Source organism: Diadema setosum, chromosome 22, assembly GCF_964275005.1.
Source record: "Diadema setosum chromosome 22, eeDiaSeto1, whole genome shotgun sequence".
Lineage (NCBI taxonomy): Eukaryota > Metazoa > Echinodermata > Echinoidea > Diadematoida > Diadematidae > Diadema > Diadema setosum.
Window position 1 is genome coordinate 8,412,624 of NC_092706.1, and position 20,121 is coordinate 8,432,744.

Consider the following 20,121-nt stretch of genomic DNA (forward strand, 5'->3'; position numbering starts at 1 on the left):
AGTGCTAGACATTGCAGTGTAGTGGGCACTCGGCATATGGATATCTGATACAATACGATACCTGATATACATTGTAGCAAGCTCTTTTCTCTGATCAAAGATGACCTTTATTAATGTGTGCAAGTTTTGGCGACTGCTATAACGTTATACTTGCCATAAGGACGTTTTTTAGGGGGGGGGGAAGCATCACGCATCTCTTCATATTGAAATTCCACTGCACTGAAATTGGGTGGAGTGTCATTTCTGCAAAGACAGGTATTGTGTAACATGGGGAAACACGCGCCGTGCGTGAAAAGGCCTGGGGAGCGAAGTACTAACCACTGTTCCTCTCGCTTAGAGAGAGCGCGAAACCCTTCGCCGCGTTGTCGACAGTTGACGAGTCGGTCTCCAGCCGGAGCCAGACCGCCTCGTCGGTGATGGTGAGCAACTCCTGGGTGGATCCGGTGAAGCGGTAGACAACTGAGCTCGGGTCAGACGGGTCTGAGCCCTGGCCCACCACCAGGTAGTCGTAGCCGTTCTCGAGAGCGATGTCGCGGAAGTCCAGCTGGATGATGTCGTTGGCCGCTATGCCGACGTTGTTCGTCGACGGCGGGGTCGTGGAGGTGAAGACCCAGCTACAGTCCTGATAGTCGTCGTAGCCGCTTGGGTAGCCCGGGGACTCCAAGAGGAGAGGCAACCCGGATTTGAGGTCATAGAAACTCGTGCACATACGTTCCATAGGCGCCTCTGTGCAAAAAAACAAACAAATAAAGAGATCAACATGCGACCATCACCACTTTTGAAAAGGCGGAAAAATATTGAAAACATGACGAGGTTCGATGAATCTTACAGGATGTCACTCTCTCAAATAGCACGTATTGATGGTGTGGTCTCTCAAAAGAATTCTGCAAGCAATGAAGTGACGTCTAATACATACTTGTAATGCTTTACGGACTTACCAACGTCGTATTCACTGTAGGTCAGGAGGAAGCCCCGGCTCTCCCTACTCTGGTCCGTAACGAACTCCACTCTCACCGCGTTGGAGGTGCTGATGTAGTTCTTGGGCAGGGTGAGGCCGTTCAGCATCTGTTTAAAAAACGAGAACGACTTACTCCAAGACCGTCTGCAAATATTGGAAAGCTGTGATATAATTTTATATAACAGCTGCTAACTGCTGATCAACCGTGCTTTTTGCCAGCAGAATACATTGCTCGTGTGGCTATCCTTCAGAAACTTGTTGATACAAAGGTTGAGGCAGTAAAGGTCTTATCTACACAGTGTCAAGATCAAGAGAGTACGTGAATCACGATCAATGCTATGAACATACACCCTAGATGAAATTGAAGAGCATCAAAGGACGAAAACAACAGGTAGAATACCAGAGAATAATACTAATTTGAAATACAGCATGCATTTATCACACCTTTCACTAAAATGACCGGTTGCATCATTTGCCGATTAACGTAATGACATCCATCGTGTTAAACACCACGGAAACACATCATTTTAAAGAGGCAGTAGCGTGGGGAAATATGGGTGGTCCGATTGAAACGATATTCATTCGCTGCCCACCGGGGTTGCATTCGCTTAACTTTCAGTATGCTGATCGGTATGAGGCAAAAAGGTAGAAATGAAAAACGGGTCTAGGACAGTTACCCCTTGGACAATTTTCCCAGACCCTTCCCCTGACCCTAACCATAATCCTAAATCCTTAACCTAAACCTAACCCAAACTCTAACCCTAAACCTAATCTTTACTCTAACCTTATCACTGACCACTGTTTACACTGATTTAGCCGAGGTCGGGAGGGGGGGGGGGGGGGGGTAATTGCCCTGGGAGGGGTAATTGCCCTGATACGATGAAGAAACAAAGAAAAAAACAAACAAACAAACAAGCAAACAAAGAGGTTCACATACCAGCGTTTCTTCGTATTCTCCGCTCTCCCTCATCTCCGAGATTCGAAGGAAGTCGTTGGGGTCGGGGACGAAGAAGAGAAGCTGGAAAGTGAGCTCGACGCGAGTCTCCAACATGATGTCGTAGCGACACTGCAGGTTTGGAGGATAGTCAGCGGGGAAATATGGGGAGGAGATGTTGCCTGGTGCCGTTGTTATGACGACGGTCTCCTGGCATCCTGTTAGAGGACACAGAGATTATCCCAATGTTAATGTCGTGTGCACATGGCGTGTTTGATATTTCATTGTCTGTACTTGACATTTTAATCTAATGGAAACCGTTTGTTCTATTTCTTTTTTTTTTGGGGGGGGGGGAACGTAACTGGATCCAAGTATCCACGGAATATAACGTAATGTAGCAGCACAGTTTCTGAAATGGGTTTTCTCCCTGTCTGTTTATTAAGTAGTATTGTAGAAAGGAGCTAGAATCTCACGTAAATGGTGACAATAAGGATCTTGAGGTGTGAATTTCTTCAATCTGTCTCCCCTCACAAATGAAATGTGTGAAATCACAACTATTGATCCGCAATTTAATTATTGAGGGAGACAAATTGAAGAAATTCACACCTCAAGATTATTATTGTTCCCATTTACGTGAGATTCTAGCTCCATTTTACGATACTACTTAATAAACAGACAGGGAGAAAATTCACTTGCTTTCAATAAGGATATTATTAGAACGCAAAATGATATCCTAACGTCACCTGGGTATTCCAGTGTACTGGCATCGACGGGCGGCCCGTAGTCGTACTCCCTGTCGACGATCACGAGGGGACGGATCTCGAAACGGTATGGAGTGCTGGCGCGCAGTTTGTCGATGACGGTGGAGTCAGCGTTCCCGCCCGCGATGACTCGCTCCCCCTCGGAGTTGAGCTCGGCAAGGTCCGAGTAGCGGATCTGGTAGGCGTACACGTCACAGTTGAACTGTGACGGCGCCCAACTGAGGAGGATGCTGCTGTCGGAGACTGGCTCTGCGCTGAAATTGGCGGGAAACACTTCGATGGGGAAGAAGTCTGGAAATACAAAATAACAAACATTCACATCCACATTATCACACATTTACAAATTTAAAAAAATAACATTACGCACCTAAATTCTCGGCAAAAATTTGAAGGGTATCTGGAGTGTATCATTATATAATTGATTTACTTATACTTCTAATGCGTCTATATTAATTTGTAATCCGTTGAAGCGAAATGGATTATACTTTTACATCTTGCTTTCGAAAGGACATAAATGTACACCAGAAAAAAAAAAAGCCATTATTTTCATCATACGACACTATTTTGGACGTTGGCTTGTCGTATTATGTCCACAGCATTTATAGACTGCAACATAAAAAGAAAACAACAACACACAAACGGAATAATCAACCAGTGAAAATGATCTGATAGAAATGTTCAACATTCTAGAGACAAAATTTAACAAGAGACGTTAGCAAATTGGAAGGAAAGAATCACAAGACACAAGAGTGACAAATGATAAGAAATGAGGTAATCAGTAATAGGAAAAGAAGTATTAGTAAGATAAATGTTCTGTAGATCAGAATCACGACGCAATAAATACATATAAACGGGACTACGACCCCGAGGATGACAAGCAGTGCAATGAATGACATCCCCCAACAAAAAATGAAGCCGCTAGTTAAATCGTCAGGAGATATAGTCATATAGTACAGGGAGTAATCAACAGTAAATCAGATCATAACTTGCTAATCGGCGGCCGAAATTTCATAAAGAATATTTCCAATGCGTATTGATAGATGCTGAAAAGTGTTATATCAAAGCTTTTTTCCTCAACCCAGGAATACTCAAAATTAAAAAGTAAAAAAGGAGTAAGAGGCACATTTTGGAAGATAGCAAAGACTACGCGCTTACCCTTCGCGAAGATTTCGCAGATAAACTGGTTCGGGCGTGCACAGGGCCAATCCATCCACTGACCGCTGCTGATCATCTGCACGCAGTTCTGGTCAGTGGCCCCGACGTCCGGCTCGTCCGGTGCCCAGTTGGAGGTCTGCCATGGGGTCATCTGGCTGCAGTCGGTCCAGCGGAAGGTCCCCTCGGTGGACTGATCGTGGAGACCTATAGGTGGTCAAAAGCAACAGGTGATTAATCACTCGGATGTCAGATGCGAATTTGGTGTCGTACGGATTGAACGGCTGCGGGCAAAAGGCGAAGCTAAATCGCGACTGATTGCGTATCGGATTACAATAACTCTTCAGTTTTTCATGCCTTGCGTAGCACTAATTTTCTTCTTCGGAATACACGGTACGTTTTCGCTATGCGTATTTCTATTGTAAACATGATTTGCACCTATTTACGAAAAAGCAATTATAGCGTGTATATTGTTGAATGCAACATGCCAATTTATTATCATCACAAGGTTCCACAATTATGCTCTTTTCGTTTCACATAGTTTTACTGACCTTACTGATACAAGAGAAAATGATAAAAAAAGTGATGTGTAGAAGTAGTTTTTTTTGGCGAAAAATTGAATAGAAATCTGATTTGAAATTGAATTGAACCATCAGTCATTTCTTGGCTTGGCTACCCTCCTGTGGAATAGTGTATGATGGGAGTTACAATTTACTGCAGATTTATCATTAGTTGTAAAGTTATGCAACAGAGCCCTGGAGAGACATGGGGGAGTAAGGGGAATCCGCCAAGGGATTCGAACCTGCAAACTTCAGTTTGCTAGTCCCGTGCATCATCTCACTGTCTATAACGCATCTATGTACATACCAATCCACCAGTCGCCCTCCACAGTCCTGTTCTTGATGTAGTCCTGCTCGAGCTGGTTGTTGATGACCACCAGTTCTCCACCGGGATCCTTGCTGCACTCGAGTCGGGCCTGCTGCCATGTGAGCACGTCCTGAACGAAGCGATAGCAGCGGTTCAGGTAGCCCTTCTCGTAACCATCTGGGCAAATGTCTGTAATATAAAAAAGAAAAGAAAAAAAGATGAAACAGAAAGCAGGGCAGAATGTTAAAAGATGGGAACACGAAAAAGACATGAAATCGGAAATGCCCTCCCCTGCAAAGTTCTAATCGTATACTTCTTTCGTCTGAGGCATTAAACATTAGGATAGCACTCTTGTTACTTCAATATATGGGTGTATCTATTTCAATTTTGCAACATAACTTATCTCTCCTCAGTAGACGATTTTTTTTTTTTTTTAGCCCAACCTGTCAACTTCATTTTACTTTCATGGTTGTCGCTGATGAAGGAAAAAATAGCAATAGGATGTTTGTAAGTTTGTAACCACGTAGAAGCTGATTCTTATGCAAACAGTTGCTTGTCTTTTTCTTTTGTTTTCCCAGATAGAACTTGACCAATAACCCAATGTGGAAACTGTTGTATAACTTGTAGAAATTTTTGTGAATCTGTGCGTGTACCCGTCTCGTTGAATGTCCTGGCTGTGATGGTGTCACTGTAAGGCCCTAGTCCGAGATCGGTCACAATGGCGATTCGGAACCTGTACTCTGTATCGCGCATGAGATTGTTGAGCGTGTACGCGTTGGAGTCGCCTCCTTCCACGAGCGCAGTGATGGAGTCCAGTCCCTGCGTGATCCGGATGCTGTAGCCAATCACATCGCAGTTGTAGTCGGACGGCATCCACGTCAGTCGTATGCTGACAATGGATAGGGTCGTGGCTGTGAATTCGGTCGGGGTGGGGTCTCCAGGATTGGCTGTTATCAAGAGCAATTGATTTTGATAATGGGATAAGTGGTATTTACAATTAGCCTTCTGATCAACATTTTAGTCACGGCGAGGAAGTGACAATTTCATTTTTTTTTTTAATGTCAACAGATGTAATTGCACATCTGATTCAATTCCCTGCCAATTCACAAAATCACGATACTCTTCATCAATTTGATTTCATAAAAATGAACTTTAGCAAAAAATTACAAATCATCATGATCATGATCATCATCGTCATCAGCACCACCACCACCACCACTATTCTCCTCCTCCTCTTCATCATCATCATTATCTAAATAGTGTCATCACTGTACTTCTATTAAATCTCAAGCACAATGCTGTCAACGTATAACTACTCCATTTTCATATTATTGAGTTGCACTTTATCAGTCAATCATTTTTTAGTTTCTTATGATTTCTTCATTCACATTGACGTTGAATAACACATCAGAGGTGACACTTTTCTTGTTCATAGATGTACCCCATGTGTAGAAACTGAACTTAGGCTCTCTCGTCCTATAGTCATGAGCCCCAACCACTGGTCGAAAAATAACCCTTATACGTGGCGTTTAAATCCTCTGCCACACTAGATTAAATATTGAATATAATGCTTGGAGTAGGTAGGCTCTCTTGTTTTACCCAATGGGTCAAGCTCGCAGATGAACATATTTGGACGCTCGCAGGGCCAGTCCAGCCACTGTCCAGTGGACACCATCATTCCGCAGTCCTGGCTTCCGTCCTCGTCGTCCGGCTGTCCAGCGGCCCAGTTGGACGTCTGCCATATGTTCATGTCCGTGCAGTCCACCCAGCGGAACTCCCCTTCTTCAGACTTGTCGTACAGCCCTATTGGGAATAAGGAATGGCAGATCATGGGTTCGAATCCCGAATGGATATGGTTCCAAAATCCTCGTTTTGCAGAATGGTTTATGCAACGTATACACCTGCCATTATGCAGAGGTCTTGAAGGTTAAATGTTTTTTGATGTGTGAAGATCTTCAGGCAGTAGCCCACAGCACCCAGACTTTTGAAATCATTAGCAAATTGTTGATGTTGAGATACTTTTTTTTTTAAATTAAATGTTTTCATTTTCCTAATCACTTATTAGGACAGCCTCCGAGATAAAAAGTAGAAAATCTTCAACATCTGTCATGGCTGTAGTCAGATTTAAGCTGTTAAAGTTTGTTTACAAAGTACAAAAGAGATAGATAAAGAAAATATGGATAGATAAGAAATTTGGCAGGTGCGATTAAGTTCGGACAAGTTGGCTTGGACCTACAGAGAGAGATGGGCGCAAAAGACGGGGATGAAAGACATGCGTAATATAAAATATGGCACAGGAGCGCACTTTAAAGTAGGATACCATTCACAATTGTGAGAATGATAGTACGAAATATTAAATGAAAGAGTACAAATGTACTGCCTTGCGGAGTTTCTTTTTTGTTTCTTTTCCGTTGGATGGCGGAAATTGAATACTCACCGACCCACCAGTCTCCCGGGCCAGCGCGGCTGGTGATGAACTCGTGCTCCTCTGCAGTCTCGATGACGGCAAGATCTGCGCCGGGATTCCGTTGACAGATCTGGCGGGCGCCGTTGAAGTCCACGGTAAGGTCGTTGCGGAAGGAATAGCAGCGACTGTTGTTGCCGAGCTCGAAGCCGCCAGCGCAGGCTGCGGAGATTGAAGAAGAGGATGATGATCGATGATTAGCGGGGGGGGGGGGGGGGGATGAAAATTAAGAAGAAAAGAGACAGAAGAAAGACAGGTCGGGTCATACTTATGATACCATTCCGCAGAGACTCAACAGCTGCGGGCCCAACTGTAATCAGCGATGTTCGGGTAATCATGCAAAGTGTTAAATGGTTCAAACTTCGATGGCTGGAAAAAGACCTCAAAGAACTCAAACCCTATAATCTGCTTCCACAGACTCACTGTTGCTGTGGTCTCACTCTAGCATTAAAAGGATGATAAAGTTTTGGTAGAGCTGGGGCTTCAAATTTCCAACTTTTTTTCTTCTGAGATAATGAGAAACCTCTAATGAAAAATATCAAGACCATACAATTCGTGTATTTCATTTTGTTTTCATCTTGATATTTCACAAGTGGTTTCTAATAATCTCGAAAAAAAGTTAAAATCTGAGTCTCCCATCTCAACCAAAACTATACTATCCCTTTAATGATATTAATGATCGTTATTATGTTCTTTATCTGTTGGATTGACGACTGGATTGTCTTCTTACCTGCCACGGTTCTGACCTCTGATCCCGCCGAATTACCAAGACTGCCGAAGCTGAAGGTGATCGTGTCGATGAACACCGAGTAGAGAGTGTCGGGCATGAGATCGGTGATGAGGTAGATGTCGCTCTCGCCCCCGGGAACCGCCTGCACCCCGCGCACGCCGTCCTGGCCGAGCCAGGCCAAGGTGTAGGACAGAATGTCGCACTGTCGAGAGTTGGGCGTCCAGCTAACGGTGATCGAGGACGGCGACCGGGAGTCAGCGCTCACGCCGGAGGGTGAAACCGAGTTGGGCTGCTGATCTGCAGGCAGGTACGAAAAGAGAGGATTAACAATGAAGATTTAGCTAGGTAAACTGAGAAAAGAAAAATTGATAGATATGGAGATAGATAGATAGATAGATAGACAGATAGACAGACAGATAGACAGATAGACAGATAGATAGACAGATAGACAGATAGACAGATAGATAGATAGGGAAGTAAGGAGAGAGTGAGAAGTGAGAGAGAGAGGGAGAGAGAGAGAGAGAGAGAGAGAGAGTGAGGGGAAACAATTAAAACAAAACTAGAAAAGAAAACTGGAAGACAGTGCCGGGAAGAATAAATAGAAAATGTTACAGCCATGTGACTTAAGTTGCTTTTATTTCTTCCTCTCCCATATTCCTCTTTTTTTTTCCTTCCTTCCTTTTAACCTTTTCTTATGCTCTCTGTTCATTTCGCATTCGAAGTCAATTTCATGCCGTTTATATCATATTTCAGTGGCGTGATTATGAAGCATTGCGTGCGTATTATATTTTATATTAGTTTTTAAATAATCGTACTTTTTTATTTCAATAGAATGAATGATATGAAACGAAACGATCGATGCATTCAGATCAATGCCGAAATACCTCTTGGCCTGATTTCGCAGACGTAGCTGAGAACCATGTCGCAGCTGAGGTCGGACCACTCGCCCGAGATACCGTTGATGGCGGCGCAGTCCTCCTGCGGGATTAGACCATTCCCCGGCTCTCCGGAGGCCCAGGACACGAAGGTAGGCGTCATGCAGTCTGAGCCCCATCGCCAGTCACCCTCATTGGCGACATCGTACAGTCCTGGTCCATACACACAAATAGCACATTATACGTCATGTACGTGTCGTATTATCATAAACTTTCCCGTTTCCCGTTGACTGTAGACAACATAATACGTCTACAGCATTTATTTGATTTGATTTGATTTCATTAATTTCCATAACTGAATTACATTTTTTTCTTTTTTGTCCTGTCTGTCTTTTTATGGCTGTCTTCTTCAGAATGACTTTATGTTTTTTTTTCTTTTGCAAGTTTTTGAGCTGATTGTATGAGTTGTACATGTACAAGCTCTGCTTTGAGTGGACTCCTCATTTTTTTTTTTTCATTCCTCAGAGCTTAGATAATGTAAAATGTGAGAAGGTTCGATTGAAAATTGTTAATATGAAAAGTAGATGGAAGGAGGTTCATACAAATTTGGTCCTTTTTGGCTTGTTTTTAATTTACTTCCATTTCAATTTGTTTTTCGTTCACGTAGCAAAGATCAAATATAGGCACCTTTATAGGGTAACATATTTCAAGACAGTGCAGCATTTTTGTTTTGTCAAGAGTCCAACGTACCGATCCAATGAGGCGCAGACGCCGTCATGTTTGTGATGTACTCATTCTTCTCGGCACTCTGGATCTCGACCAGGTCTGAGTTCGTTTCCGCGCGGCAGTCGGCGCGCGCGTCGGTCCAGCTCTTTATTTCGGTGGCAAATTTGTAGCAGAAGCCTTCAAAGCCCTGTACGTAGCCGGTTGGACAGGCTGTTTCAGGGAGAAATGTGAGCATAGTCTAAGTTCTCATATTCAGTGATATATGAGCTCATCATATGAGATATATAAATTGAATATTAGTTTGTTTATTTCAAACTCATTTAAGTGATACTGTTGATAAGATATAAATTCACCATAAAATAAATGCCTCTACATTGTATCTATGAATTATATTGCATCGTACCGTAAGTTCAGATCTCTGCTACAGCGACTTTATTTGGCACTAAGGCGTTAAACTGATTATTCTAAACCAATGTCAACGTTGTCATCACCAAAGCATAATGCACTGACATTTATTAAAGCGTTGCACAGACTAATCAAGCGGCAATTCAGTTTTCACGTTGCGCTACGCAATGTGATCGAGGAAAGATTGTATTTGCGTAGAGTTGCATTTGTAAAAAAAAAACAAACAAAAAAACAAGAACAGAAACTAAAGTGTTCACAGACAAGCATGTAAAAGAGTCCAGTTACCTAAATTCATGCTTTGAGCTCCCATAGATTGATAAGGCTAAACAAAAGAGTTGAAGGATGCACTTTTGCCCAGATAATTGTAGTATCATCTTGACAAAATTATAGGAGAAAATATCAAATTCATGACGTTCTTCCGTCGAGATGTTTTCATTGCAACTGATTGACAATTGTCAATCAGTTGCAGAGTTTGGTGTTATGACATTGATAGAACGTAATCCACTATTCATCGGCACCATGTATCTTGATAGAGAAACAGCCAAGCAAACACAATTAGAAAGACTCTATCAAAAAAAGTATCGAAACATACGAAGGACTGGTTACCAATGGCTGGGTTAAGACAAACGTGGGATGACACAATCAAGTGAGGATGGTGGAAACACTCAAGAGTTTAACCTACGTGGTCCCTCCAGTGTGGTTACGCTGATTGGAAATGATTGCGGGTAGTCCTGGTACGGGACTACGGGAGCGATAGTGAAGAAGTACTGCGTGGAGGGTTCCAGGTTCATAACGCGCACGGAAGTTTCTTCTCCCCCTTCCACCTGTAAGGAGAAGAGGAAGGAATGAATAAAATACAGGTGCAAAAGAAAAGAAAAGAAAAGTAGAAAAGTGAACGAAGAGGAGCAGAAGGAAATTGAATAGAAGAATCAAACAAGAAACAGTAGAATGATGAAAAACGAGGATGAAAAAAGGAGCAGAAGAAGAAAACGGAAAAAGATGATAATTGTTATTGAACAAGATACGAATGAGTTAAATTTTCGAAATCCATTTAAAATACTTTGATGCTGTCATGAATTCATTAAAAAGAAAACACACGCGTCGAATACACCGGAAAAATAATAAGGATAAGCAAAACCACGTGTGCGTGCAGGTATGAATGCAGATATGAATAAAGCAGACAAATAATTTTAATGCTTCTTAAGTCGCGTTCAGAAAAAATGGCCACTTCGTCGACGAAATGACTGGTTTCGTAACACTTGGCTTCCCATAGAGCTTATCCTCGATTTTTGATAGCTTATCCCCGAAGATAAGGACAACCGTCTGAACGTAACTACAATTGTATTGTATTTCAAAATGTGGTCGCGTTTCATCAGAATACCTCATTAAATTCACATGGTAACTTCTTCTTTTTTTATCAATAATGATAATAAAATTACTACTACTACTACTACTACTACTACTACTACTACTAATGTCTCATTTATCCAGGATATCCTCTTTAGTGTTGCAACTGCTCTACCAGAGTGCAGTGGCGTATCTAGGGAAAACGGCCCCCGGGGCAAGCGCGAAAATTGCGCCCCTAATTTCTGAAAAAGTGTTCAACCCCAACCCCATCCCGGAAGGGACTTTAAAAAAAAGTCAGCATGATATGCTTTTTCAAGCACTTAAAAGGGGTCTCTTGAGGGTGATTTAAATGTAATTATAGATTTAGATAAATTTTGGCGAGCGAGCCGAAAATTTTTGTATTTCAGCTTACAAAACATGGAATTCTTGTCATTTTTTGCTTATTAAATCTTACAATTCTAATTAAGAAAATTAATGGTGACGGCCTTATAGATAACGATCTATACCAACAAACTGAGGACTTGAAAAAATACTCCAAATTAGTGCGCACGAGTGAGCCGAAATTTGTATATTTCCGCGCCATCATCACGTTTTGTTCTTATGTTCTTCTTTTTTTTTATAAATTTTAGCGAGCGAGCGCAGCGAGCGAGCCGAAAATTTCTGTATTTCAGCTTACAAAACATGGAATTCTTGTCATTTTTTGTTTATTAAATCTTACAATTCTAATCAAGATATAGTGACGGCCTTATAGATAACGATTTATACGAACAAAATGAGGATTTGAAAAATACTCCAAATTAGTACGCACGAGTGAGGCGAAATTTGTATAGTTCCGCACCATCATCACGTTTTATTCTTATCTTCTTCTTCTTTTTTAAATTTGAGCGAGCGAGCCGAAAATTTCTGTATTTCAGCTTACAAAACATGGAATTGGTGTCATTTTTGCTCATCAAATCTTACAATTCTAATAAAGATATAGACGGCCTTATAGATGAGGGTGATTTAAATGTAATACATTTAGATAACTTTTGGCGAGCGAGCGTAGCGAGTGAGCCGAAAATTTTTGTATTTCAGCTTACAAAACATGGCATTCTTGTCATTTTTTGCTTATTAAATCTTACAATTCTAATCAAGAAAATTAATGGTGATGGCCTTATAGCTAACGATTTATTGAGTACCAGCAAACTGAGGACTTGAAAAAAAAAAAAAATACACTAAATTAGTACGCGCGAGTGAGCCGAAATTTGTATATTTCCGCGTCATCATTATACGTTTTGTTCTTATCTTGTTTGATTTGGTTTTTTGCGCCCCCCCGTATGTTCGACACCTTTGGCGCCATCGTTTGATCCAATGGGCGATCGCTTCAGAACGAAAGAAATAAAATTGCAGCCGCTGCTCCGTGTAACATTTTGCCTTCTGACGATGGCATGTGTGAACACAATATACATTGTCATTTTGTCCGCGTCATCGTCACGTTTTGTTCTAATCTTCTGTTTTATATATATGAATTTTGGATCGCGAGTGCAACGAGCGAGCCGAAATTTCAGCTTACAAAACATGGAATTCCTGTGTGAACACAATAAACATTGTCATTTTTTGTTTTTATCTTGTTTGATTTGGTTTTCTCCCCCCCCCCAAGTTTTTTTTTTTCTTCTTCTTTTCTTCCCTTCTTTTTTTCTTTTTCTTCTTCGTTTTTTTTTTTTTTTCGTTTTCGGCGCCCCCAAAGAGTGGTGCCCGGGGCACGTGCCCCTCTTGCCCCCCCCCCCCCCCCTAGATACGCCACTGCCAGAGTGCTCTTCCATTATCATTACCCTAGAATTGCCAGGTATCCATTTATACACCTGCGTCGAGAGGGACATGGTCACTTGATGGTGGGTAAAACATCTTGTCCCAGGACGTAAGCACTGGGCGGGAATCGAACTCGGGTCCTCCGATTAGGAGTCGTAACCACTATGCTACATTCAATTCAATTCAATTCAAAATGATATCATTTCCATATAAAGTAATACAAAGTAATATACATAACGCTAATATACATAACACATTACGACAACCGTCATGATGACGCCATGTCGAATATGAATCCTTACAACAAACAAATAAACAAATAACGAACAAACAAACAAACAAGCAAGCAAACAAACAAACACTCGCCTGGACTTCTGAGCGTGTACCGTCATCGTTGTAACGGATGATGTAACCCGTCACCCAGCAAACGTCCGCGGGGGCATTCCACGACAGAAGAACCTCTTCGGAGCTGATGGGCGTGGCGGTGAAATTGGTAGGGATGGGGTCAAATTCTGGAAATGGTACAGAAGAAAGTAGAAAAGAAAAACACTTTTTTTAACAATTAGATACATTGGGATAAGAAACGCTACTTCTAACAATCACAGAACTCACTCAAGTTTATGTTAGCTCTAGTGCTGCCTGTACTTGCGCCAGGTACATGACCCTGTTACTACAAAACGTGCGACCAAGTCGAAAAATAGCTCATGAGATACCAGAACCATGGTAGAATGCTCTCAATCTGGCATGGTGTGGTTAGGGACGGTTTGGGTCTGGTTTGGGTTGGCTTCGCTTTTGAGCACTCGAACACAGGTGCGTTCTTGAGCCTTTAGGCAGACTGTTCCCATCCCACAATCACGGCAAAATTAATTACACATACACACTTCATGAGAATCATTACCTTCTACGGCTTCGCAGATGAAAAGATGTTCTTCTGAGCAATCTTTGGCCACAGTGTCGCTTCCATCGATGACAACACAGTCATTGCTGTCGCTGTTACCTTGAGGGGTATTCCACGAGTTGCCCGATGATGGCGAACAATCGGCCCACACGAAAGTTCCTTCCTCTTCAATATCCGAGTATCCTGCAAATGGACGCGTTCACACGTGTGCATTTGAAACGATGCTTCCACCAAAGTGTAACTATGGATAATGGAGCTATTATTTTTTGTAGCTCCATGGTTAGCACTTTATTGTTGACTTCCTCGAAAAATGTCACATTACATAGTGGAAAGAATAAAAGTTGTGGAATAAGCAAAGGTATTACATCCTGTACATTTTGTCCTTTCCAATGTTCTGGCGTAAACAAAGCAAATAAATTTGTGCCAAATGGTATTTTTCTCTGAATGTTCACTTTAAGGGAGAATTGTCGGATGTTGGAGGAAAAAAAAATCATAAATAATGTGCGTGAGGAATAAAATGAGGGACACAAAATAGATTGAGGGACACAACATCATAGAAGGAGGATGGGAAAACAAGGACATCTACTCATTTTGAAAAAAAAGGGGGAAAGGAACACCAGCACAGTACCAGTCTCTTTTGGATATAATCATAGTACTAACAGCAGGAATGACGATTGAGTCTGCATCATGTAACAAAACAGACAAATTAAAAAAATTATGAAGACAAAAAAAAAAAACCTGTGTGGATTGACGTAAACAGACTCGTAATAATGTAGTTACAGTTGATGTGCGTGTTACACGCTAACGCATGTCACAAACACAAACCTTTTTACACTTGCGCGAACACACACACAAACACACACACTCACACACACACATACACACACACACACACACACACACACAAACGTTGGTCATTGTACAGGTCTCCAAGGATAGACAATAGATTTCAACGTTCAAGGTTCAAGCTGGTTCATTCACCTATCCACGCGGGCTCAGTCATCCTTTGCTGGAAGTAATCGAACTCTCCTTGAGTGTTGATAGCCGCCAGGTGGGAGCCAGGATTCTCTGCACAGGCTTGCGCGGCTTCTTCCTGAGTGACGGGAACAGCACCCATCCTGTAGCAGACTCCGTTGGGCCCACCCTCGTACAAGTCAGGGCAACCTGAAGATAGTTTTAAATATGTGATTATTCGCAGGAGCAGATTTAGACCCCCTGCCAGACGCTAACTAGGCGTAACCCACGTGGATAATTGCTTAGGACAGCATATATCATAATCATGATTTGAGGATATAAAAGCGGAGACATTAGGCCTACTCTATCTCAGCTCAATTAAGTTCAATTCATTTACATATTTCTCAAAGGAATAACAAATCTATGTCAATGGTACGACAACAGCAATACTAAATATACATTCATATTACTGTTAAAGGTCGTATCAAACGCAAATGCCAATGATCATCTCATGGTCTAAAGGTGTCGGAAAAAAGTAAAAAAAAAAATTCTATAATCATTTTCGGATTTATAAGATTCTAATTACACACACACTACTGCTTATGGTGCTGCAAGGTGACACATGCACGCACAAACACACACGCTTACAAATCCCTTTTGGACTCTGCATCTTACATAAATCAATAGTCCAATAACAAAGTTATGAGATACTGATATCGAACTTCATCATTATTGTTGGTTAGACCACGCCATGATATCATGTTCAGGCCTTAAAACCTTGGTACACACACATAATCGTATCCAGGATCTTATCTTGTGCACGCGTGATCAGCAGAGTAGCAAGCCGAGCTACAGTAGTTTACATACCTGTAGTCTTGGCCGAGGTCAGCACGACTCCCAAGGTGGTGCCAAAGGTAAAAGTCACGGGTTCGAGGCTGAAAACGTAAGTGGTTCCGGGGATGAGACCAGTGATCAACTGCTCGGACGACGCACCCCCTAGAACGGTCACTTCTTTTACTAGTCCGCTCCAATCAGACACGTTGATATGATATTCCAGAATATCGCAGGAAGCGTCGACTGGTACCCAGGTCAGAAGTACGGTTGAATTGGTGGGGGAGCCGCTGAAGGAACCCGGTAGCAGGTCGGTCGGTGCAGGAACCAGTGGGTCTAATTTCAAAGTTTGTAAAGTAGGAAATAAGTCTCTTCGGGTTTCAGGTTCTATGGGTTCATTTTATTTTACAAAACATTCTACAAAACTGTTCTGTAAAGGCTTCTCCTTTGATTCCAGATCATCCGTTTTCTTTTTTAATACATAAACGATTGAATGGAAACACTGCTTAATCATCGTGATCATACGATAAAGTTTGTCAAATTGTGTCCCGTGTTGCTATGATAAATCAAATAGAGATTAAATTGCCGTATATTATCAAATCACTCACATGATCTACTAGTTGATGGGTATCACACGTACCTCACAGGATAAGACTTGTGTCACACGTACAGAGAAAATGCATAATAGTCTCCACTTTTCATTGCCAGTGTGTTTGAAACAACAACAACAACAACAACAACCAATTATTGTCAATGCAATGCAACGATGTTTGTCCTACAAGGAAAATTAAATAAGAGATTCCTTTAATTGTGCAGGTCCCACAAAGCTCTGCAAAAAAAAAAAAAAAAAAAAAAAAATCCAGCACACCAAAATTAATATTATTTCGAATTTCTTTAAAACATCACTCTATACAGCATCCTTGAAATTGTAAGCAAAACATGAGTGGAAAGTCACGACAAGGCTACCGATACTGGCGGCCATGTTTGACAGAGAGGCTCACGAACCTCTATCCCTTTGTTCGCAGATATACCCCGACACCGGCATTGAGCAGTCGGCATCAGACCAGGACCCAGTGGGATCCATGGTAACACAGTCTAGATCGTCGTTCTTGGGGTGGTTGGTCTCGTTCCAGTTCCTGAACGGCGGCAGGACGCACTGACCGGTCCACCGGAACTCGCCCTCCTCCTCGACATCGTACATCCCTGTGATAAGAATAAATTTGAACTTTGAACTTTGAAGTTGAGGTTGGAGGAACTTCGCAGTGGGTGTTGAGAAGGCAATAAGAATTTAGAAAAAAAAAGAACGAAAGAAAGAAAGAAAGAAAGAAAAAAAAAACAACAACAAAGAAACAAAGAAAGAATGAGAGGAAGGTAGAGAAAAGAAAAGAAAGACAAAGACTGAATAACAGACACACTTGATATGACAATATCATAATGTATTATACTTATTCAGAAATATAAAAAAAAAAACCAGCATAATAACTCTTTACTTTGCATTGCGTCAACCATTAATAAAAAAAAAAAATCATTGTGTCAAGGTAAGTGTGATAAGCCTATAACAAACATTAGCTATACCTCGGTACACCAGTGCATTTTGTCGCATTTCAGATGCGAAATTACAGTGCAGTCACTTTTCATTTTATAAGGTAATCCTACGCTTACCTCTCTTTTATTTTTATTTTTTTACAGAATTTTGTTATCTCTCTATGGCATTATAATCATCAACAGGTAACATCCTGACTGTAATCATGCAGAAATACAATTATTTAGGATTGGCTATTTACAACCAGATAAAACGATCATCTGCTACAATTTTGCTCTCTCGATGGCAAGCAAATTGCTCTCTTGCCATTCTGCACTTATGGTTTAATGATTATGACATCTCACTCTTGATAGATATGCAATTATTTAAATCGCGTCCAAAAAATCGCTGACATGCAACCTTCAATTGTTAATTTCAATTTCAAATACTTCTGCATTTTTTCTTCAAGTATATAGTGTACAAACGAAAATACAATTACATAGAAATTATGGTGCAACAGCACTTTCTAAGGAAAGCCGAAACAGTTACAAAAAAAAAAATCAATAAATAATTTAACAAAACACAGAATATTGTTGCCTTTTCTCTTGCATGATATGTCCCTGCTGCAGGGATATGCATTATAAAACATACACTGTCATCTTTGATGAGATGGCAGCCCTTTCATTCGTGACGAAACGATTAAGAAACTATTCTCAAGGGAGGAAAAGAAGATGAGTAAACAGGTACAAGTGCATGAGGGGAGAGGAAAACCATAATTACTGATGGCCAGGTTTGATTTTACTTAAAAAAAAACAACAACAACAGAATTTTGCTCCGTGACAATGAATTAACTTTTACAGTCTGCTTTTTTCATTTAGTTACAAATGCTACACTGCATTTCAACACATTTGATGAATATAACAATCTATTTATTATTTATCATTTATTATATTTTATTTGATTATCAATGTACTAAATGAACATAATTATTCATCGACTTATCATTGGTATATTGAGGCTTAGGTCCAAGTTACGTTTGGGAGCAGTGATTTTAAAAAGTTCAAGATCACATTTGATGCGCATGTGTAGGTGTGTTGCATCACAAAACATCCTACCACATAAAATGTTTGCAATAAAGCCAGAGATATCAATATATTTCTCAATAAACCATAACTGTAGATGGTTTAGTCTGGAAGCATTCTTATTATAATTATTGTTGACATTTTGTGTATTTAACAATACTTAACATCACTTATACGGATTCAAATTTTTACAGTGGTTGTTTCTGTCCCTAACTCACATTTTAGAATTATTTTAAAGCACTAATGCTGTTTTTTTGTTTCATCTGCAAATGATAAATTATGCCTTTAATTTGTAGAGTAACGCTCAAGATAAAGGTTCAAATGATGTGAACTTCACTCACCAACCCAGTACGCTCCACTGTTGAGCAGCGGCTGCAAAAAGTTATTTTCCGCCATGGTCTCGATGTTCACGAGGTCAGCATTTTCGTCTTCGCCACCGTCGCCGACGCACTCCCGTCTCGCCTCACTCCACGTGAGGGCTTCGTCAAAGACCCCGTAGCAACTGCCGTCGTAGGCGTACGTGTAGCCCGGCTGGCATGCTGGGTGAGGGTGGGGGGAGGGGTGGGGTCAAAGGATAAAGGGTTGAGTGAATTTATTTACAAATCATGTGGAACGATAAAAAAAAAAACACAGTCTTACCCTGGCATTGAGAACAGTTTTGCGAGATGTGCTATGTGCGTACGTGTATGTGCTTACATCTTGTATGTGCTTACATGTTGTTCCATGTTAGTGTGTTTGACATTGGACGTGAAATCTCTTTATTGTACTAAAGCATATTTCAACGAATAGTTAAGTCGCTTTTATGTCAAACTCAGATCAAATTGCCATTCCATAATTCGTACAAATAGATGACAAATACCAATGTTCAGGACTTTCTATTGACAGATGTAATGATTGCAAACAATCAATACGTGATTACAATAATTTCCACGCCAATCAGTCTATGACAACACGTGTTTTTCCTTCCCCACTTTAAAGCGTGTTTTTCCGTTTGTATGATGTTGATTCTTATCGACACACATTCCCCACCAAACAACTGCAGCCTTTACCGGTAGTGCTTGCCAGAACGGAAAGTGCAGTGCGGTAGGAGTAGCAGCCGTAGGTGACAGTGCAGGTCGTGAGCTCGAAGTGGTACGTGGTGCCAGGCTGGAGCCCCATCACTGTGGTCGTATCCGTCTCCGCACCGACCAGATCGATGTACGTATAGTCTGCGTCTGTATCATTGTATCGGATCTGAGCAGAGAGATAGATAGATAGATAGAAATGCATAGATAGTTAGTTAGTTAGTTAGATAGATAGATAGATAGATAGATAGATAGATAGATAGATAGATAAAGAGAGATAGACATACAGATAAATAGATAGATAGATAAAGATAGATAGATAATTGGATAGATCGACAGATAAATAAGATAGACAGATAGATAGATAGATTGAGATACATAGAAAGGTAGGTAGGTAGGTAGATAGATAGATAGACAAATAGATGAATAAATAGATACAAAGAAAGGAAGAGAGATAGAAAGAGAGAAAGAAGCAAACAAGATAAAACAAGCGTAAGAGATAGGTTAGTGATATTCTAGTTGATGTTTGGGCGTTTTACTGTTAATGATGATACCAACTGAGCATATAAGACATTATAGCCAATGTGAAATGGTGTTGAATGCTATGTGATTTGAGAAATTAGATGTTCTCCTATATAGGTGCACCGTGTAATTTGATGATACAGTGAAGAAACTTTTATGACAGTTGGGGCAATTATTTAACATTTCAAGCAAATTAGTTTAACTTTATTCAAGAAAAGTTATTACTAGTAAGCAAAAAGAA

General features: G+C 41.0%; 1 protein-coding gene across 1 annotated transcript in view; it reads right to left on the bottom strand.

Moving 5' to 3' along the window:
• Window positions 1-20,121, bottom strand: part of LOC140245598 (uncharacterized) — a 68,911-nt gene that overhangs the window by 33,286 nt on the left and 15,504 nt on the right. The window contains exons 15-34 of the mRNA XM_072325162.1: window positions 19,344-19,527; window positions 18,636-18,833; window positions 16,696-16,893; window positions 15,727-16,026; window positions 14,887-15,069; window positions 13,906-14,088; window positions 13,374-13,519; window positions 10,555-10,696; window positions 9,492-9,677; window positions 8,751-8,954; window positions 7,867-8,163; window positions 7,110-7,298; window positions 6,272-6,475; window positions 5,326-5,619; window positions 4,673-4,861; window positions 3,809-4,012; window positions 2,636-2,944; window positions 1,896-2,110; window positions 939-1,065; window positions 319-726 (exon numbers count right to left, since the gene is read on the bottom strand). Of these exons, the coding sequence (XP_072181263.1) occupies window positions 319-726; window positions 939-1,065; window positions 1,896-2,110; window positions 2,636-2,944; window positions 3,809-4,012; window positions 4,673-4,861; window positions 5,326-5,619; window positions 6,272-6,475; window positions 7,110-7,298; window positions 7,867-8,163; window positions 8,751-8,954; window positions 9,492-9,677; window positions 10,555-10,696; window positions 13,374-13,519; window positions 13,906-14,088; window positions 14,887-15,069; window positions 15,727-16,026; window positions 16,696-16,893; window positions 18,636-18,833; window positions 19,344-19,527 (4,360 nt within the window). The remainder of the gene's footprint in view (window positions 1-318; window positions 727-938; window positions 1,066-1,895; window positions 2,111-2,635; window positions 2,945-3,808; window positions 4,013-4,672; window positions 4,862-5,325; window positions 5,620-6,271; window positions 6,476-7,109; window positions 7,299-7,866; window positions 8,164-8,750; window positions 8,955-9,491; window positions 9,678-10,554; window positions 10,697-13,373; window positions 13,520-13,905; window positions 14,089-14,886; window positions 15,070-15,726; window positions 16,027-16,695; window positions 16,894-18,635; window positions 18,834-19,343; window positions 19,528-20,121) is intronic.